Source organism: Theileria orientalis, chromosome 2 (assembly GCF_000740895.1).
Source record: "Theileria orientalis strain Shintoku DNA, chromosome 2, complete genome".
NCBI classification, from domain to species: domain Eukaryota; phylum Apicomplexa; class Aconoidasida; order Piroplasmida; family Theileriidae; genus Theileria; species Theileria orientalis.
The window spans coordinates 1,800,401-1,816,428 of NC_025261.1; the positions used below are offsets into that span (position 1 = coordinate 1,800,401).

The 16,028-nt window shown below is 42.0% G+C and overlaps 6 protein-coding genes across 6 annotated transcripts; 2 read left to right on the forward strand and 4 right to left on the reverse strand.

Annotated features, from left to right (window-relative positions):
* Window positions 1-703: 703 nt before the first annotated feature.
* On the reverse strand, window positions 704-3,640 carry TOT_020000830 (conserved hypothetical protein; the record flags this gene model as incomplete). The annotated part of the gene is made up of 9 exons (XM_009692581.1): window positions 704-825; window positions 945-1,711; window positions 1,900-2,087; window positions 2,325-2,519; window positions 2,579-2,643; window positions 2,735-2,816; window positions 2,906-3,020; window positions 3,195-3,424; window positions 3,536-3,640. The coding sequence occupies 9 exons, from the start codon at window positions 3,638-3,640 to the stop codon at window positions 704-706; spliced, it is 1,869 nt and encodes a 622-aa protein (XP_009690876.1).
* Window positions 3,641-4,160: 520 nt separating this feature from the next.
* TOT_020000831 (hypothetical protein) lies at window positions 4,161-4,598 on the reverse strand (the record flags this gene model as incomplete). Its single annotated transcript, XM_009692582.1, has 1 exon — window positions 4,161-4,598. The coding sequence occupies one exon, from the start codon at window positions 4,596-4,598 to the stop codon at window positions 4,161-4,163; it is 438 nt and encodes a 145-aa protein (XP_009690877.1).
* A 593-nt stretch (window positions 4,599-5,191) lies between these two features.
* Window positions 5,192-5,404, forward strand: TOT_020000832 (hypothetical protein; the record flags this gene model as incomplete). The annotated part of the gene is made up of 1 exon (XM_009692583.1): window positions 5,192-5,404. One exon carries the CDS (start codon window positions 5,192-5,194, stop codon window positions 5,402-5,404), a length of 213 nt encoding a protein of 70 aa, XP_009690878.1.
* Window positions 5,405-5,592: 188 nt separating this feature from the next.
* Window positions 5,593-10,370, forward strand: TOT_020000833 (ubiquitin carboxyl-terminal hydrolase; the record flags this gene model as incomplete). The annotated part of the gene is made up of 13 exons (XM_009692584.1): window positions 5,593-5,866; window positions 5,904-6,065; window positions 6,185-6,321; window positions 6,381-6,477; window positions 6,636-6,691; window positions 6,970-7,131; window positions 7,397-7,514; window positions 7,586-7,673; window positions 7,845-8,116; window positions 8,267-8,473; window positions 8,709-8,848; window positions 8,880-9,006; window positions 9,127-10,370. 13 exons carry the CDS (start codon window positions 5,593-5,595, stop codon window positions 10,368-10,370), a joined length of 3,084 nt encoding a protein of 1,027 aa, XP_009690879.1.
* A 558-nt stretch (window positions 10,371-10,928) lies between these two features.
* Window positions 10,929-11,948, reverse strand: TOT_020000834 (conserved hypothetical protein; the record flags this gene model as incomplete). The annotated part of the gene is made up of 1 exon (XM_009692585.1): window positions 10,929-11,948. One exon carries the CDS (start codon window positions 11,946-11,948, stop codon window positions 10,929-10,931), a length of 1,020 nt encoding a protein of 339 aa, XP_009690880.1.
* Window positions 11,949-12,498: 550 nt separating this feature from the next.
* TOT_020000835 (uncharacterized protein) lies at window positions 12,499-15,664 on the reverse strand (the record flags this gene model as incomplete). Its single annotated transcript, XM_009692586.1, is given in 5 exon segments — window positions 12,499-12,579; window positions 12,684-12,808; window positions 12,835-13,789; window positions 14,046-14,110; window positions 14,128-15,664. 5 exon segments carry the CDS (start codon window positions 15,662-15,664, stop codon window positions 12,499-12,501), a joined length of 2,763 nt encoding a protein of 920 aa, XP_009690881.1.
* Window positions 15,665-16,028: the final 364 nt, after the last annotated feature.

Consider the following 16,028-nt stretch of genomic DNA (forward strand, 5'->3'; position numbering starts at 1 on the left):
CTGCCGCTAATAACGAGTTAGATGTTATAAATGGTTAACGCGTTAGAGATCAAATGTGTATAAATTTACTTGCTCAAGTTGACCTAAATAATATTGGGTACAGCTAAGCTAGTCGGCAATAACGGCCACCGAATAATAAATAACTGATGTTATCGGTAAGATAAATGTTACTTAGATTAAACTGTTACATATACTAGTTGACAATCTAAAATACATACTTCTTCCGTGTTTATGTCGAATGTTTCTTGGTCATTTCCTTCAGGTTGGCCGTTTCGGTCCGTTTGTTCCTCTTTTTTGACCATTAAATTCTCATTTTTTTCCACAACCTGCATTCATTTGTGAATTTTTGCTATTTGTTAGTTATTTCAGGCCTATTTGGACTTGAATACCTTAGAGTAGCAGTCGATGTACTCCCCCAACATATTGAACTGTCTACAGGTATTTATGTCATAAAACTTGTTCATTTTAGCATAAGTTCACTACACATCAAATTTATAAACAATTTACGATACGAGTGACACACGATGTACTAGTTTTTAGTGCTAAAATAATGTCATCTAGTGTATGCATTGAATTGCACATCTTTCCCCGAACCGGCCACCAGCGAGAGTGTAATAAGTAAATTACCCGTGATATGAGTGGAATAATCAGATTATTCGGTCGTTAAAGTGAATTGGTGCCAATTTGATGGGTGTACGATTGGTCAAAGCGCTGTAGCGAATGACGTTAGGCACTGTCTACACAACGAGCCACCTCTGGCGGCGACTACACGGGTTCCGTTGACTGGTGGACGCTCATGTTGTCCAGCTGATTCAGTACCTGCAGCTGTCGTTTAATATACCCAGGAATCGAGTACATAGAGAACCCTAAACAGCCATTAGCAATTCAACTGACGCGCACAGCCTAACTGCATATCTATGTAGCGGTGTGCAGCTAAACCGTACCTAGCGTGTTGTAAAAGTGGCCTGACTCGTAGGGATTGGCAAAGGAGGGCCTGTTGTCCAAGGGCATGTCGTTGTTGTAAATGTCAAAGTTGTCGTAGCTGGTGATGCTGAGGGCCTCGTCGAGGTGACGATTTATCCACACGCCGCCAACCTGCACCTTGTCGTTGGCGTAAACGGGTTCAGAGGAGTGAATGGACCTGTCGCTGCTGCGGGCGTCGACCTGGACGTGCGTGGAGTCGAAACTGCTGCTGCCACTGCTTACCGTCCTCCATCCAAGTGCGCCATTGGTCTGACCCACTAACCCGGGGTAATTGGGGTGGGCGCCCCCGTGCTCAGACTTGACTGGAGCAGAATGCATACTGGGTCCAAAGCCATTGACCATGGCGCCACTGGCGGCGAGAGAGCCGTGGGTTTTCCCGCCCAGTAAGGTCGTTCTGTGGCCGGGGGCAAACGGGCCGTCATCCCTGAGCACGTTGGCGCTCCCGAGACCCGCTGGGACGCCGGCTGCCGGCCTACCTGAGCTCTCAGGCGTAGCTCCCGGTGCGTCAGAGACACTAGAGCCCCCAACGGCACCGTCGACGCCCTTGGCGCGGTGGCCGTCGAGCGTCAGGTAGTAGCGATCAATCCAAATGCGTCCTCCGCGTCCCACCCTCCGGGAGAGGCGCATCTTCTTATAGCTTTCCGCTTCCGGCAAGTCAGTGCCCTTGTCCCCCATGACATTACGCTCCACGAGGTCAAACTTAATCTTATTCCCACCAGACTCGTCACTAAAAATCATGTAAGCACGTGGTCCTGGCGATCCTTACTTCTGTTAGCTACCTACTACCTAATAGAACTGGGACGCGGGCACGGCACCCAGCTTATCTATGTACATGTGACCATAGGTAACTACGTGTCAACAAATAACTACTGGCGAAACAGCATTAGTAGTTATCCGTATTAGCTATAAATTTACATGGAACTGGACTTTTTCTTCCTAATGGAGCGCGACTTCTTAATGTCGAGTATGCAGTTCCAAAATGGGCACGTGTAGGTCGGATCGATTAGTTCATTGCGTTTTTGGTCAAAGAGCACAATGTCCAATTCTGCCAGAATCAGCTTCTTTTCGTCCCTTTGTCTCATTTTGCTCAATATTTTAAGGACCTGAAAGTAAATTAGAGCAAATATACAGTGTGCATATCCACCAAATAGTATATGACTAGGAGTCAATATGACCATTGATAATGGTACTATTACCACCCATAGTACCACTAGTGGTATAGCTAACTATATAACCACAATTAGCGTTGGTATTACTACCGTAACCAGTATTAACTATTAGTAGTAGTGGTAGTAGCTAGTTATATAACCGTGTTAATAACGATGTAAAGATGAACATACCCTCTTAAATCCATCGATCAAATGGTATAGATATTGTACATTTTCGGCTTGAGTCCTCCTAGACCTTCTCAACAACATTTTATCCTTGGCTCGGGGCCTGAACAGGGCCAGCGGCGATGCGTCACTAGGACATGTTTGGGGCCACAGGTGTCTTATCAATGGAAAGCCAAACTCGTTTCTCCTCCGAACCCAGTGCTGTGCATAAATTAGTGGTGTTAAATGCTATCTAAATAGTCGACTAGATAGGAAAATACCGCGTGGACTTCCCTGAGGATGTATGCTGGCACTGAAATACCGTTTTCCCTTGCAACAAGGAGACCTAAGGGGCGTTAACGTGACTTATGGCTACTGATGTTACCACTAATATAATTGGATTCTTAAAGAAAACGTATGTAGCGTGGCTAAAATACCTAGTTCGTATGAAAAGGGCTTGCTGGAGTGACACTGTGCGGACGCCTTTTCGAGTATGTCCATGATAATCAGGAAGTCGTTCTAAACAATAGTCATTTGTTTTCATAGAGTCATTGATAGTATTGACTAGCTGGCTGTAGTATTCACTAGTTAAGGGCAAAGTAACATACGGTGTTCAACTGTAGGTCAGAGCATCTTGAGTTAAAATTGTCGATAAACGCCTTGTCCTCTTTGAAGAGGTTATAGTGAACCATAGTGTTATCCGATAACTTCAAACCAGGCACCCTGAATATCATTATGCACACACATTTATGTATGCTATAAGGCCAATAACTGACGTAAGTGTTAACTATACTACCACTAATTGGATCACTGTACTGTGAACCGGACAAAGCATATAGCTAATTTTAAGCAACTATCTGTCAGTGACTGCAGAAAGTGGCTAATTCGTAAACTTACGTCACTCTGGTCTGTATGTATCTGATGTATCTTGGCGGAATTGTAAAAGGATAGCACTTTGCGTTCTCGTCTTTGAACAAAACAGTGGGAGGCACTTGAATCTTCTTCTTCACGTTATCGTTTATCGGCTTCGTACGATTCGCGTTCGAGGGCTTTGAGTGCACCACGAAGTCGATGAGCGAGTTGATGTCGTCCATGGTGTCCGTGGCAGCGCCGTCCCGTTGCGTGTTCTACATATAAGTCGATGAAGGTAGGCGTAAAGATCTCCAATTAGCAAGGGTTACGCTACTTATACAACAAAATAAATAACTATATTGTGCAATATGCAGCTGCAAACTTACTATAAATTTGTCAAAATCCGATCTCGTCCTAATAATTTTCAGCTCCTTGGTCAAGTCGATCGTCTTAACCTTACGAGCCGGTCCGGTCTGGATCTTTCCTGGCATTTTAGGCAATATAAATAATTTTTTACACGTTCCAACTATCAGAAGTCCAACAGATATAATACCTTGTCAGTCTCAGTGAATCGGTTGGACATAGAGGGCTATTTAATCAAAAAATTGGTCAATTAAGTAGCAAACAGGTAGCTTTTATCGGCCACGATGTTTTGATGCCTATATGTTAGGTTAAACGGTGCAAAGAAAGGGTAAGAACGGGCGAGGCGAGAAATTGATGCTCGACACACCCCCCATTAAAGGCACAGATACAATCAGCTGTTATTAGTTTTAAGATATTTTTTAACTCGGCCTACGTGATTTAAATGCCCTTAATCGTTCGTGAGCACTAGTATCTTTGCTTAAAAGTATATCTAATATCTTGATCCCCCCTTATTTTCGCCTCGACCAGGCCATATGCCCATTAGTCCACCTCGGTCCTTATTTTAACTTAATCCACAAAGATTTGTCGTATATTCATACACATAAACTAAAAACATGTAAACACTTATAAAATAGAGATTAGAATCTTTTACACACGATTAAGGGATTCCATGGTGTGTGGAATTTCATTGCCTACTCCATCGACAGATTTATAGACAAATATTTTAGTAGATTCAAAGTCCTTCTTTGCCACACCACTTGAAGCCATTTTATCTGTGCCTTTGGTGGCCACGTAGTGGTTGCTAGAAGTGGTACTAGGGGTGCCACTGTTGCTGAGCGTTTGAGGGTCCGAGGTTTCAGAGTGCTTTAATTTTTCACCAGACGAGTTCGCAGTGGTAGCCTTAGACATAGCGTCACCAGTGTTGCTATCGGCCTGTGATTTCCCCTGTTCAGTAGCCTCGCCATCAGTAGCGGTCTTTGAAAAGCTGCGCAGTTTCTTAACTTTAGATTTATAAAACAGTTTTTGAAAAATGATGCTCAAATAGGCCATACACGATAGTCCAGAAAAGATGACCTTATACCTCATTGTCAGATAAGAGAGTTGATCTAGAGATTTCAGTCAGATGAATAAAAACGATTATCCACTAAGTTGGTCAGAAAACAGTCGGTAATATTTAAAAATATATCCTAAAAGCCAATTTAGTCCATATTGAACAATAGAATCCGTCAGTCACTTTAAACGAGAGCCTGGAACAGTGACCTGCACACATGACCGTACGAAACCATAATACATCGATAATTCAGATCAAACACAATTAAAAATTGTCAAACAGACGTCAATATTGAATAATGTGTATTAATTAGAGGAAATTGTGGAATTATAAAGGTTCACTGAAACGTAGTAAATTAACGTAAAATATCCGAAATATGAGGTGAAATATTAAGAAATTGTATAATATTTTCAAAAATAGGAAAAAATAAAAGGTTTTCTATAGAATCTGGTTAGTGACGAAATATTGGCATGTGAAATATATCGATGAATAAATTTTTCGCGTATTACAAAAACTGATAAAAAAATTCATCCGGTAGCAAATCAGTAACTAAAATGTCAACTAAATAAAAAGAGAGTAAATAAAATAATAATCTGAGAAAAAAAAGGAAAGACCTAAAAAGGCAGCTATGGAAGGTGTGGCAAAGATTCCCAGTGAAATAGGGAACTTGGGATTTGAGAACACAAAAAAAATTATAAAGTGGTGGATAGATTTGAATTTAGACCCGCATATGGAATCGAATATATTTACACATCATAAAACGCTGGAATTGGCAGAAAAAATCTCGCAACAGTCAAACACCCAGTTCTACAGGGATATGGAGGATCGCATATCATATTAGACTAAAAGTTTATAAGTAAAATAAAGTAACAGTTGTTCCAATAAATAAAAAGGCGAACAGAGGTAAATTGACCTTGAAACATGAAATAAGATCGCGGCTTACCCACACAATGGACCTTTCAAGTAACTAAAAAGGCACAAATATAAAAGAGTAGACTGGATTCTATCGATATTCAGTAAACAGAGTAAATGGCAAGGTCGCCAAAAAGAAGAACGGCCGCAAGGTCACCAACAAAGTCAGGGTCAAAGTCACCAATAAAATCGGTTACGAAGAGTGTTAGTAAAACAATGGGTAAATTGGTGAATAAAATAGGAAAAAAACTAGTTAAGAATGAAGAAAATGAGGAGGAAAAGGTAGAAGTTGTAATGGAATCCACAGATAAAGTGGAAGCTCCCAATGTACACGATTCGGAAAGGAACGTGACCGAAAATGGTAAAGTTGAGAAAAAATCAATGCAAAATGGTGTGTATAAGAAATGTTTAGAATTTAGTTAGATAAGTGGAGGCGGAGGTGGGAAGTAATGTAAGTTTAGAGAGGAAGTGCCCGTACCTGGGAACAATCAACAGGCACCTGCTGGATTTCGACTTTGAAAAGGTGTGCTCAATCACGCTGACAAACATACACGTGTACGCATGCCTAGTTTGCGGAAAGTACTTTCAAGGTATTAAGCATAGATAGATTGTGTTGACCGGGGAAAGGAATAGATAAGAGTGTTGACTGTATGATATAAAGATAGATCAGCCGTAGTCAAAGCAGATGTGAAGTGACACGGATGTTTAGGCAGAGGAAAGAACACACACTGTTACACGCACGCACTGGAGGAGTGCCACTACCTGTTCATGAACTTGGAAGACTGCAAAGTGTACTGCATACCGGAAAACTACCTGGTGGAGGACGCATCGCTGGACGACATAAAGGTAAAAGGAGTAGTTAGACGTGGAGGAATGCTGAGTAAGCAGGGCTAATGAATTTACAGTATTTTCTGAAGCCATCGTACACGAGAAAGGACGTAGAGTTGCTGAAAACACAAGTGACCTACGGAAAGGCGCTGGATGGAACGGATTTCATACCAGGTAACAATAAGCTAAGATGATAATTAAAAAATAAAAATAACAACACTAATACCAATAGCAATAACATAACAATAACTAGTATAGTAGATAGATAAATGAGTGTTTAAGTGGTTAATTGACTAGTTATTAGTATTTGGCAGTTGCTAATTGAGTTACAGGTTGTATTGGACTCAATAATCTGAAGAAAACTGACTACTTCAATGTGATCATACAGGTATAAGCAAGCTATATGGTCAAAGAATGACAATGTTAAGTAGTTAATTGGGTTAAAATATAAAAAGTATACTAAATGATACAATATGATATTATATGATATAACAATGTAATATGATACGATTTGTACAACAATGTAATATGATACGATTTGATACTATACAATATAATGTGATATAATACAACAATATAATGATACAACAATATGATATAATATAATTAAATGCTAAGACCAGTAGCTGATAGCAATGACAGTTGATGGCACTAACACTGATGTAGATGATGTGTGTTGTAACGCCACTGAGAGACCTGTTTTTGCTGTTCGACGTGAACAAAGTGCAGCCGCCAGACGCAGTAATAACGACAATGGTGCAGCTGATAAGGAAGATATTCAACACGAGGAACTTCAAAGGAATAGTGTCGCCACACGAGTTTGTACAGGTACGCAATTAAAAGAAGACCAGCAATGGTTGCCAGTACGAGTTACTAATACCAGATAACTAGTTGCAACCAGTGCCGATACTAGTTAGTACTAATAGTGTATAATGGTGGTTATACCACTATTGGCACCACTGGTAATGCTAGTAATGGTTGCCAACATTTAGTGGCGGCAATATAGTAATTGCTAGTGGCATCTAGCTCTATAGTGGCCATATAGTTAGTAGTAGAAAGCAAAAACATTTGAACACCAACAAGATAATTATAGTCGGTGGGAGTGGCGTCCAACGGAGTGTATAAAATAGGAGTGCAATCAGACCCAGCGTCGCTGTTCTCATGGCTACTGGCACGAATACACCAGAAGTTACAGAATAGAAACACGAAGGGTAAGTAGATTTGAGAAGACTAGCACCTATTAAGAGTTAAGCATGAAGATTGAAGAGTTAATAACATGCAGAGAGTGTGGTCACGAGGGCATTTGGAGGAGAGTTGTTGGTGAAGACACTGAGAGGCACTAGGTGGGAGTCGGAAAGAAAACCATTCAGGTATAAATAGGCTGCTGACATAGCTAGTTACCAGTTGGGTAGTTACTACTAGTAATACTAGGTGTACACTAGGTGGTGGTAGGTAGATAGTAAGGGCCGTTACTAGTGGTGGTATAAACTAATTAAGGCAGTGTGTAATACACATGCAAGTATATGCTGAGCAACGTTTAGGATGCTGACACTGGTGGTGCCAGAAGCGCCGATATTTAAAGACTCAATGGACACGAACGCAATACCGCAAGTGCCAATCTTTGACCTTCTGGCAAAATACGACGGAAAAATGGAATCAGTAAACACACAGGGAGAAGTGGCGAAATATAAGCTGTCAAAGCTGCCAGAGTACCTGGTGCTGGTAATCAAAAGGTTCACAAAAAACAACTTCTTCCTGGAAAAAAATCCAACCATAGTGTCATTTCCAATGAAAAACCTGGACCTGAGCGAATGTAAGCGACGACTAAATAGCTTTAAGCAAGTGACAGTAGTTATAAATGGGAGCTTGTTAGTTAAAAGCATATGTGTAGTGGCTTGGTAGATAGAAAATGTTAATAAAAGTGGATACCAATAAGTAAACATGAAAACTAATAAATTAGTAGACATGGTGGAAGGAGGAAGTCAAGGAGGAGGAAACGGAGGAAGTGGACAGAGTACAAAATATGACCTAATATGTAACATAAGCCACGAAGGGACGCCGAAAGGAGGCACATTTAAAGTGCAAGTGTACCACACACCCTCAAACAACTGGTTCCAAATGGAGGATCTGCTAGTAACGTCAATACTGCCACAACAAGTAGCACTAACAGGTAAGAATAATATAAAAAAAGTAAAAAGAAATATTAAATCGAAGGAAAAAGGAAAAATTATAATAAATAAAAGAAAAAAATAATAAAAATAAAAATAATAAAAATAAAATTAGAATCGTATCTACAAGTGTATAAACGACAACAAATGGGGGAGGCCGAAGAGGAGTTGGACATTTTTTCATCCTAGAAAAATTGAAAAATAAATTTTAATTCCAAAAAATATGTGATAAATAAGAGTGTGTGTGTCCAAGAGGAGTAAAAATAGGAATATATGGGAAGAGAAGGTACAAAATGGACGATGAACAGTTTGACTTGTACGAAGGATTGGAAAACTTCGAAGAATCGCCACAATCGGAGCCAGAAGTAGAATACCAGGTAAGAAAAATAGGATATGAGAACGAAATAGGAGGAAAAGGCAGTAATATCAGACGATGAGGACGATTTCAACCTGGTGGTGGACGATGAAGATGCAGTACCACAACAAGAAGTGAAGCCGGCAAAGAAAACAAAAAGGTCAATATACACAAGAAAATGTAAGTGAAGAGTATGGTAGAGAGTAATTGGGAGTAAATATGAGTTAAATAGGTAGGAAGATAAGCAAATAGTATACACACAGTATGAGGTGGAATAACTGAGAAAATAAAAAAATGCAGATAGAATATTCTTCGTGGGAGCACCAGGAGAGACGCACGAGGCGCCAATGAGCAACATAGAGTTCTTCGTACTGCTGAAAAAACTACCAATATGGATCGACGACGCAGGGCTGATGGAGTACGTTAAGAATATCACAAGCGGAGTGGCATACGCAAAGGTGCTCTACAACCAGTACCACGGAAAGCCGCTGGGAATAGGACTGGTGGAGTTCAAGGAAATCTCGGCCTGCACGACCTTCCTGAAGCACAAGTCGCACATAGCGTCGACGCCAATGCCGCCGCAAGTGTACACGCACATGTCGAGCGACTACAGGCACGGAATAGTGTCAGAAACACTGATAAAGGCAGCCTGCAGAATACTCTCAGTGCCATACACGTCAAGCAGCTCATTCTGCACGTCGCAGCAGGACATGATCGAAATAGAGTACGAGCGGCAGCAGGAGGAGTTGGTGAAAAACGGAGAATACGAAATCGTGACGAAGACCTTCCCGTGGTTCAGCTACGACCTGGTGAGCATCATGGGAGCCTGCAACAGAATGATGGCGCCGAAGGAGCAGAGTAAGCCGCGGAGAAACAGACGAGGGCCGATAACAAGTAAGTCGGAACACGCGCTTAACAAGTCCGCAGCAAACTCGGCAAACAGAGCGTTCCACGGAGGACAGAGCGGGAAGGCGCCAGGGAACGCCGGAAACTCGAGGAGCAGCAGCGCAAGCACAACCAGCGTGCACCTGGAGAGCTACCTGAGCTCCAAAAGCATGGAAGGAATGGGAGAAAAGCTGACCTTCCTGAACACGATGCTGCAAAGCGGCGCAGAGGGGAAGCCGGAGAACGCAGGGGTCTCCCGGGAGTCGACAGGGAGAGCAGACGCGACCGCAAAGCGCGACATGGGAAAGCACGAGTCGGGCAACAAGCACGTGCCAGGCAGGCCCACAACGGGCGCAAATAACGCAGACAAGAGGTCGCCGGAGAGAAAGAGGCCGCCTCTAACCGTGAGGAAGGCGATCGCAAAGGCGGGTCAGGACAGGGACCACAAGGCCCCAGGCAACAGGGACAAGGGAGTCAAGGCGAGGGAAAAGAGCAGAAAGAGGAACTTTGAGCAGATGAGGGCGGATAGGAGTCCGGAGAGGCAGGAAGGCCGCAAGCCGCGGCGCGAGAGGAGCCCCGGTCGGAGGGACCGAGGGAAGAAGCGCGACAAGGGCCGCCACGAGAAGGGCCTGCACAGGAACCCGGAAAAGAGGCGCTGAGATGATAGGACGGCTGCGAAAATCATACACGGAGCAGTACTTTAAATAATGCCTTGAAGACTGGTGGATGCGATTGTATGCGTACGTAACGGTTTGGAGAAAAAGTAGCACGGTTAAGTCAAGCCTCTAAAAAATACACGAGTTAGTTAGTTGGTGTAATATTAAGTAAAAATTGCCATTGTTCTACATTTATGACTAGTTTTTTAAGTACAAAAGTGGTGTTAAAAGGAAATGAGCCTTTATATAAAGTTTGGAAAAGTGTAAAATTGGTGATTTTTTATTATAATGTCAAAACAAAATAAATATTTAAATTCCGAGTAAAAGTTTGTAATGTACATGTTGACTATGAAAGTATTTATGGTTAAACCCACATTAAATCCCCGTAAATGGCTTAAGGCAGCAGTGAAGTGGCCTTAATTTGGGTTAAATCGTTACAATCTCAACAATGAGATTATAACTACATTACAACGATTAAAGGTTTTTAAAACAGGTTTAAATACACTGAAAGGTGTACACATGATTTGACAAGTTTGCGGTCGTTTGGAAGGTTCATAGGGCCTAGTTCTGAACTAATATTTCGGAATTTGCATGAAAGCTTGGAGTTGTTTGCTTTATTATCTCTAGCGCCATGTTCTCTAAAGTAATTTTTAAGTGGTTCATCTGAATTAAAACCAGAGCCATTGACTGGCGGAGTAGTTTGTGGTCCATCTCCACCACTTCTTTCGGCTGAAAGAACAAGTACAACTTTTCCTCAACATCCTCAGTGGCCATTATCAGCCCCTTTGTGAGAGTCATAACCCAAGTCAGATCCTTAACTAATTCAATTTCGGTAGATGAATTTACACTTAATTTATCAGGCACACCATCTCCAGCAGTAGAGGACCGTAGTCGATTACCACCACTTGTTTCCCAAGCATCACCATCTTCGGACGTAACTCTAAATGGCTCGTAGGAATCCTCTGTGCCTTCACCCGATCCTGTTGAATCATTCAGAAAATCCCCAAGTTCTAAGTCATAAGATGATAAACGGGACCTCAGTGATCCCGATGCTGGTTCCTTATGAATTTGTGCTTTAACAGTCTTAAATCTTTCTGATCTAACAATGGTGTTAACAAGCCTCCATCCGCCTGTTAAAGTATCCTTATAAATCAGTGCCCTTTTGTTATCACGTACAGTAACTTCCCGCAAAATGGAGTCGTATGTCACAGACTTAGGTTCTTCAACTCTGTGATCTCCCTTCTTCCACACTTCCTTAACTCCAAACTTGACCAATGTGCACATTAAATCCGGTTTAAAGGCGTAAGTGAGAAAGCCCAAGTAATAATCTGCAAAGAAATCATTATCTTCCATTTTTACTGCATTGCCATTGCTGTCATCCTTAAATAGTTTAAGTTCAGCAGTAGATCTAAAAACACCTTCAGCCTCTTCAGCATCTCCCAAGTGTGTATCGGAACCAGCAGTTGTTGGAGCAGGTGCTGGTCCATGGCTTAAACTTGCACCAGCTGATGTATCGGCGGATTCCACTAAATTCTTGCGATAAATAAATAAAAATAAAAATAAGCATTTGGTATTAAACATAAAGCCAACATATAATGATGTATGGCCATTTAACTAGGCACATGTTATGTAATACCCTGACAGAGTCGAGTAGATAATATCAAAAATGGCCATATTTAGCTTAATTTGACCCTAAACAACCTAGTTGAGATCAAAAAACACTAAAAAAACAAGCCTGGGTGTTACTAAAAATTAAATCAAAATCTTATGCATGAACAACAGCAGCAAAAAATACAAACATAAAGATAAGAAAAATTAATTCTCCGTTTTTAAAACGATTAATTTAACACACTATCGATTCTTTAAGTTTATTTTAAAGGTAAAATTAGAAGGCACAAATTCATTAACTTACACAATTGAATAAGCTTGATGATGTATTTGTTTAGCGATTCAACACAAAATAACTTCATGAAAACTATTTATTATATATTTATATGATCAAATATAGATATTCACTCATAAAATGTTAATTTACATCAAATAATAGCTCACTAAACCAAATAAAACGTATCGACCACATTAACAGATATATGTGTGTGAATGACTGGTGTGTAAAATAGTTTATATTAAATTAATCCCCTAATTGTATAAGGGAATCGAAAACATTTACGGTAACATTAAAGGCCAAAGGCGACAAATATGGTACAGAGAGCTTTAAGTGTATAGAAAGCTCAATTCTGCGATGTTAACCGTTGTATCGAGAAGTGGGTTAACGGTTAAAAGTAATGGTACAAACTCGAATTAAAAATAATAAACCATATGATAGTGGTTAAGAGGAGATGGCCCTGAAAACCACGGGTTAAATCTATATCCTTTAATGTTAAAACCGTAGTGAACACCCCCTGCAAAGGCACGATGGTAAAGAGTGTTTCCAAAGTAGGCTTTGCATTAACGAGAGGCAATTAACCTTGTGGGATCTCTTCCTCACTGGTTCCAGGACTGCTAGTGTATGGTAGACCCCTATCTCGATTAGTATTGCCAGTTATAGGCCTCCTGTGCCCGTTAATGTACTTGGTCCTGTAAAAGGGCCACCCGTCGTCGAGCTTGTAGTAAACCAGAAGCTTCTGCTCATTGCCCACTGCGATCTCATCCAGCTGTTCGTGATATGAAACCATAAGAGGGTCTTGCATACTGAACTCTCCGTGCTTCCATACAATTTGCTCGTCGATGTGAACCTCAGCGCAACGAACACCGTCTCTGAAAGTAAATTGATACTTCTCATCGTCCACCTTCCCCAAGTGATACTGAGTGCTGTCCATCTCGATGATAGATCTCCTATCGCGTGGGTTAACTGTGAACAGTCGGAGATCGTATTCGGTGTCATTCCATTTCCCATCTGTGTCCCTCTGATATAGAATAATGAACTCTTTAAAATGGATTGAAATCTTATGAGTGTTCTTGTTGTGGGTGATAGTCTGGGGAAAACTATCGCCATACTCTTGTGGATAGTGCTTCCATATTGTTTTCTTACCTGACCTGATGGACGTGCACCTAGCGTGTTGTGCTAACGCGTACTGGACAACATTGTTAGCAATAGCTTTAGGGTCGTAAAGGTCTTGGTGGAGCAAAACAGACTTGTTATTCTGGTCTTTAGTCAGCAACAAAATATCTGCCCAAGGGTCCTCAGCTTCTGAAACGGGTTGGGTAGGCCCTAAGGCCCCAGGATACATTTGGCCAGGCTGAGCTGGCATCTGACCAGGTTGGACCGGGTATCCAGTAATTCCGGGGTACTGAGGTTGTCCTGGGAATGCTGGGTAACCTGGAACTTGAGGTAGACCAGGGTAGGCTGAAAAAGCTGGATAGCCGGGGAACTGACCCTGTTGTCCGGGGTAGCCATAAGGGTATGGAGACTGGAATTGCTGCTGAAGATGAGGCGGTAATTGATACTGCTGATACTGTTGCTGGAGTTGTTGTTGGTGAAGCTGAAGTTGTTGAAGCTGCTGCTGTTGCAACTGTTGTTGTTGAATCTGTTGTTGCTGGAGTTGTTGCTGTTGCAGCTGTTGTTGTTGAATCTGTTGTTGCTGGAGTTGTTGCTGTTGCAGCTGTTGTTGTTGAAGCTGTTGCTGATACTGCTGTTGTTGCAACAGTTGCTGTTGGTAGGCGTGCTGTTGTTGCAACAGTTGTTGCTGTTGAGGTAGCTGAGACAGAGGTTGGACCTGTGGTAACTGTTGAGACTGAGGAAGCTGAACAGGCAACTGACCTGTACCATATGGATATGGGAGCTGTGACACTGGTTGTGGAGGGGCTGCAATAATTTGGTCAAAATCTAACTCATAGGCGCTTTCAGATTCAAATGGCTCGTGATCCCCAAACCGTTCAGGCACTGGTTGCTGAGGCGCCGGTGGCTGTACGATTGGAGGCACAACAGGTTGCACTTGAGTAGGCTGAGCCTGGTGTTGTAACTGCAAAGGAGGCTGAACATGAGCAGGCTGCAAATGTGGAGCAGTTTGAGCTGGTTGTACGTGTTGAACCTGTGGAGGCTGAATTGGCTTAAGTTGAGGCAGCTGTGGCAGTTGTGGTTGGAGTTGCTGTTGAGGCGCTTTAGCTGCAGGTGCTGTGTATCCATATTGCGTTCCAGCAGGGACGACTCTGGGTTGGAACCCGAACTCTGGGTCTTCCTCTTCCTCTTCGTCGTCCTCGTCCTCATCCTCGAAGAAGAATACCTTTAGCCTATCCTTGCCGCTTCTGGTCTTCCTTATGATAAGCTTAAGAGCAGGATTAATCAACTTGCCATGGGGCCAAATTGTCTTGCCCGACTTAGTGACTCTTTCTATCATGAACGGCTGCTTAGCAGTGAATCTTTCGAGGTTCTTAACTTGGTCGAATTCATACTTGATCTTGTTGGTACTCTTCTTGCTGTCTACTTCAACGGTTGTAAAGTAGGCAGAGTACACCTCTGGCTCAGGAAGCTTAGGCAATTGCCCGGTCTCTTCAGGCACAGCGCCTCTAGAAGCAGCTGGTTCGGTTTTCGCCTGGGGTTGGTCGACTGGGGGGAAGAATATCCTAACTTTAGGCTCGCCTCTGTCATCAATGCGTACTCTGACCTCGTCTGGGTACGTATGATTAGTCGAAGTCCAGACAACAGTGTCACCGTTGGTAACCTTGAAAATTGAGTGAGGTGCATTAGGAATGAACACGTCCTCTTGAGTTTCGTCATCAAATTCGTATGTGATGTACGTGGTAGAGTTCCGGTCGTTAATGTCAAATATAATCAACTTGCCTTGAGCGGTGGCATGTGTGTTTACAGGTTGAGGGGCCTGGATAAGTTGCTGAGCGGGAGCTTGTGTTTTAGCTGAAGCAACAAAGTCCGCGTAATGAGGCAACGGCCTGGGTGCTGCTGCAGGAGCTGCCAGTGGCGAAGCTCCGGGGGTTTGCGATACTGGCACGGCTGATACTTGTCTAGCTGGTTGAGGCTGGGCTTGCGGTGGCCCGGCAACTCTAGGAGTCATGCCAAAACTCTGATCATACCTTGAACTCGGAGCAGGAACCGGAGGAGCTGCAGGAGGCGGTTCACCGGGGTTAACAGGTATATAGTTGGATTCATAATTATTTGAATTGTTTAAATTCGGATAATATGGATTATCATTACGAACTCTGTGAGTTTGACCTATCTGAGGGGCACTGCTACTGGCATAACCTGCCGAACCAGGAGCAGCACCAGCAAATCTGGCTATATACCTTCCATTACAGGTAAATAAAAATACAAGCGCGAGTATTAGCTTGCCCGGAAGGTTCATCCATATCTTACATTAGATAATAGGTCATTTACCTAAGGATTCCATTTAGGATGGGGAACAATCCTACAATTGTTAATTAAATATATACTGATTATTTTATTTAATGCATTTAATTCCTAAGAGAATTTGTATAATTTAAATTTGTGTAAAATTTATAAATGCTTTAAAAAAACAATTAATTTACACTTGTTTTTTAATAATTAACTTTTAATCGATCTGACACTCACCTTTCCACGGATCTTAATCTTTATATCAATACTAATCAATATATTTTAATAAAAACAATTTTAAAATGAATATAGTAACAAGACATTGGAAATAATGTTTTAGTTCAAACGGTAGATCCTCCGAGAGCTGCATTGAC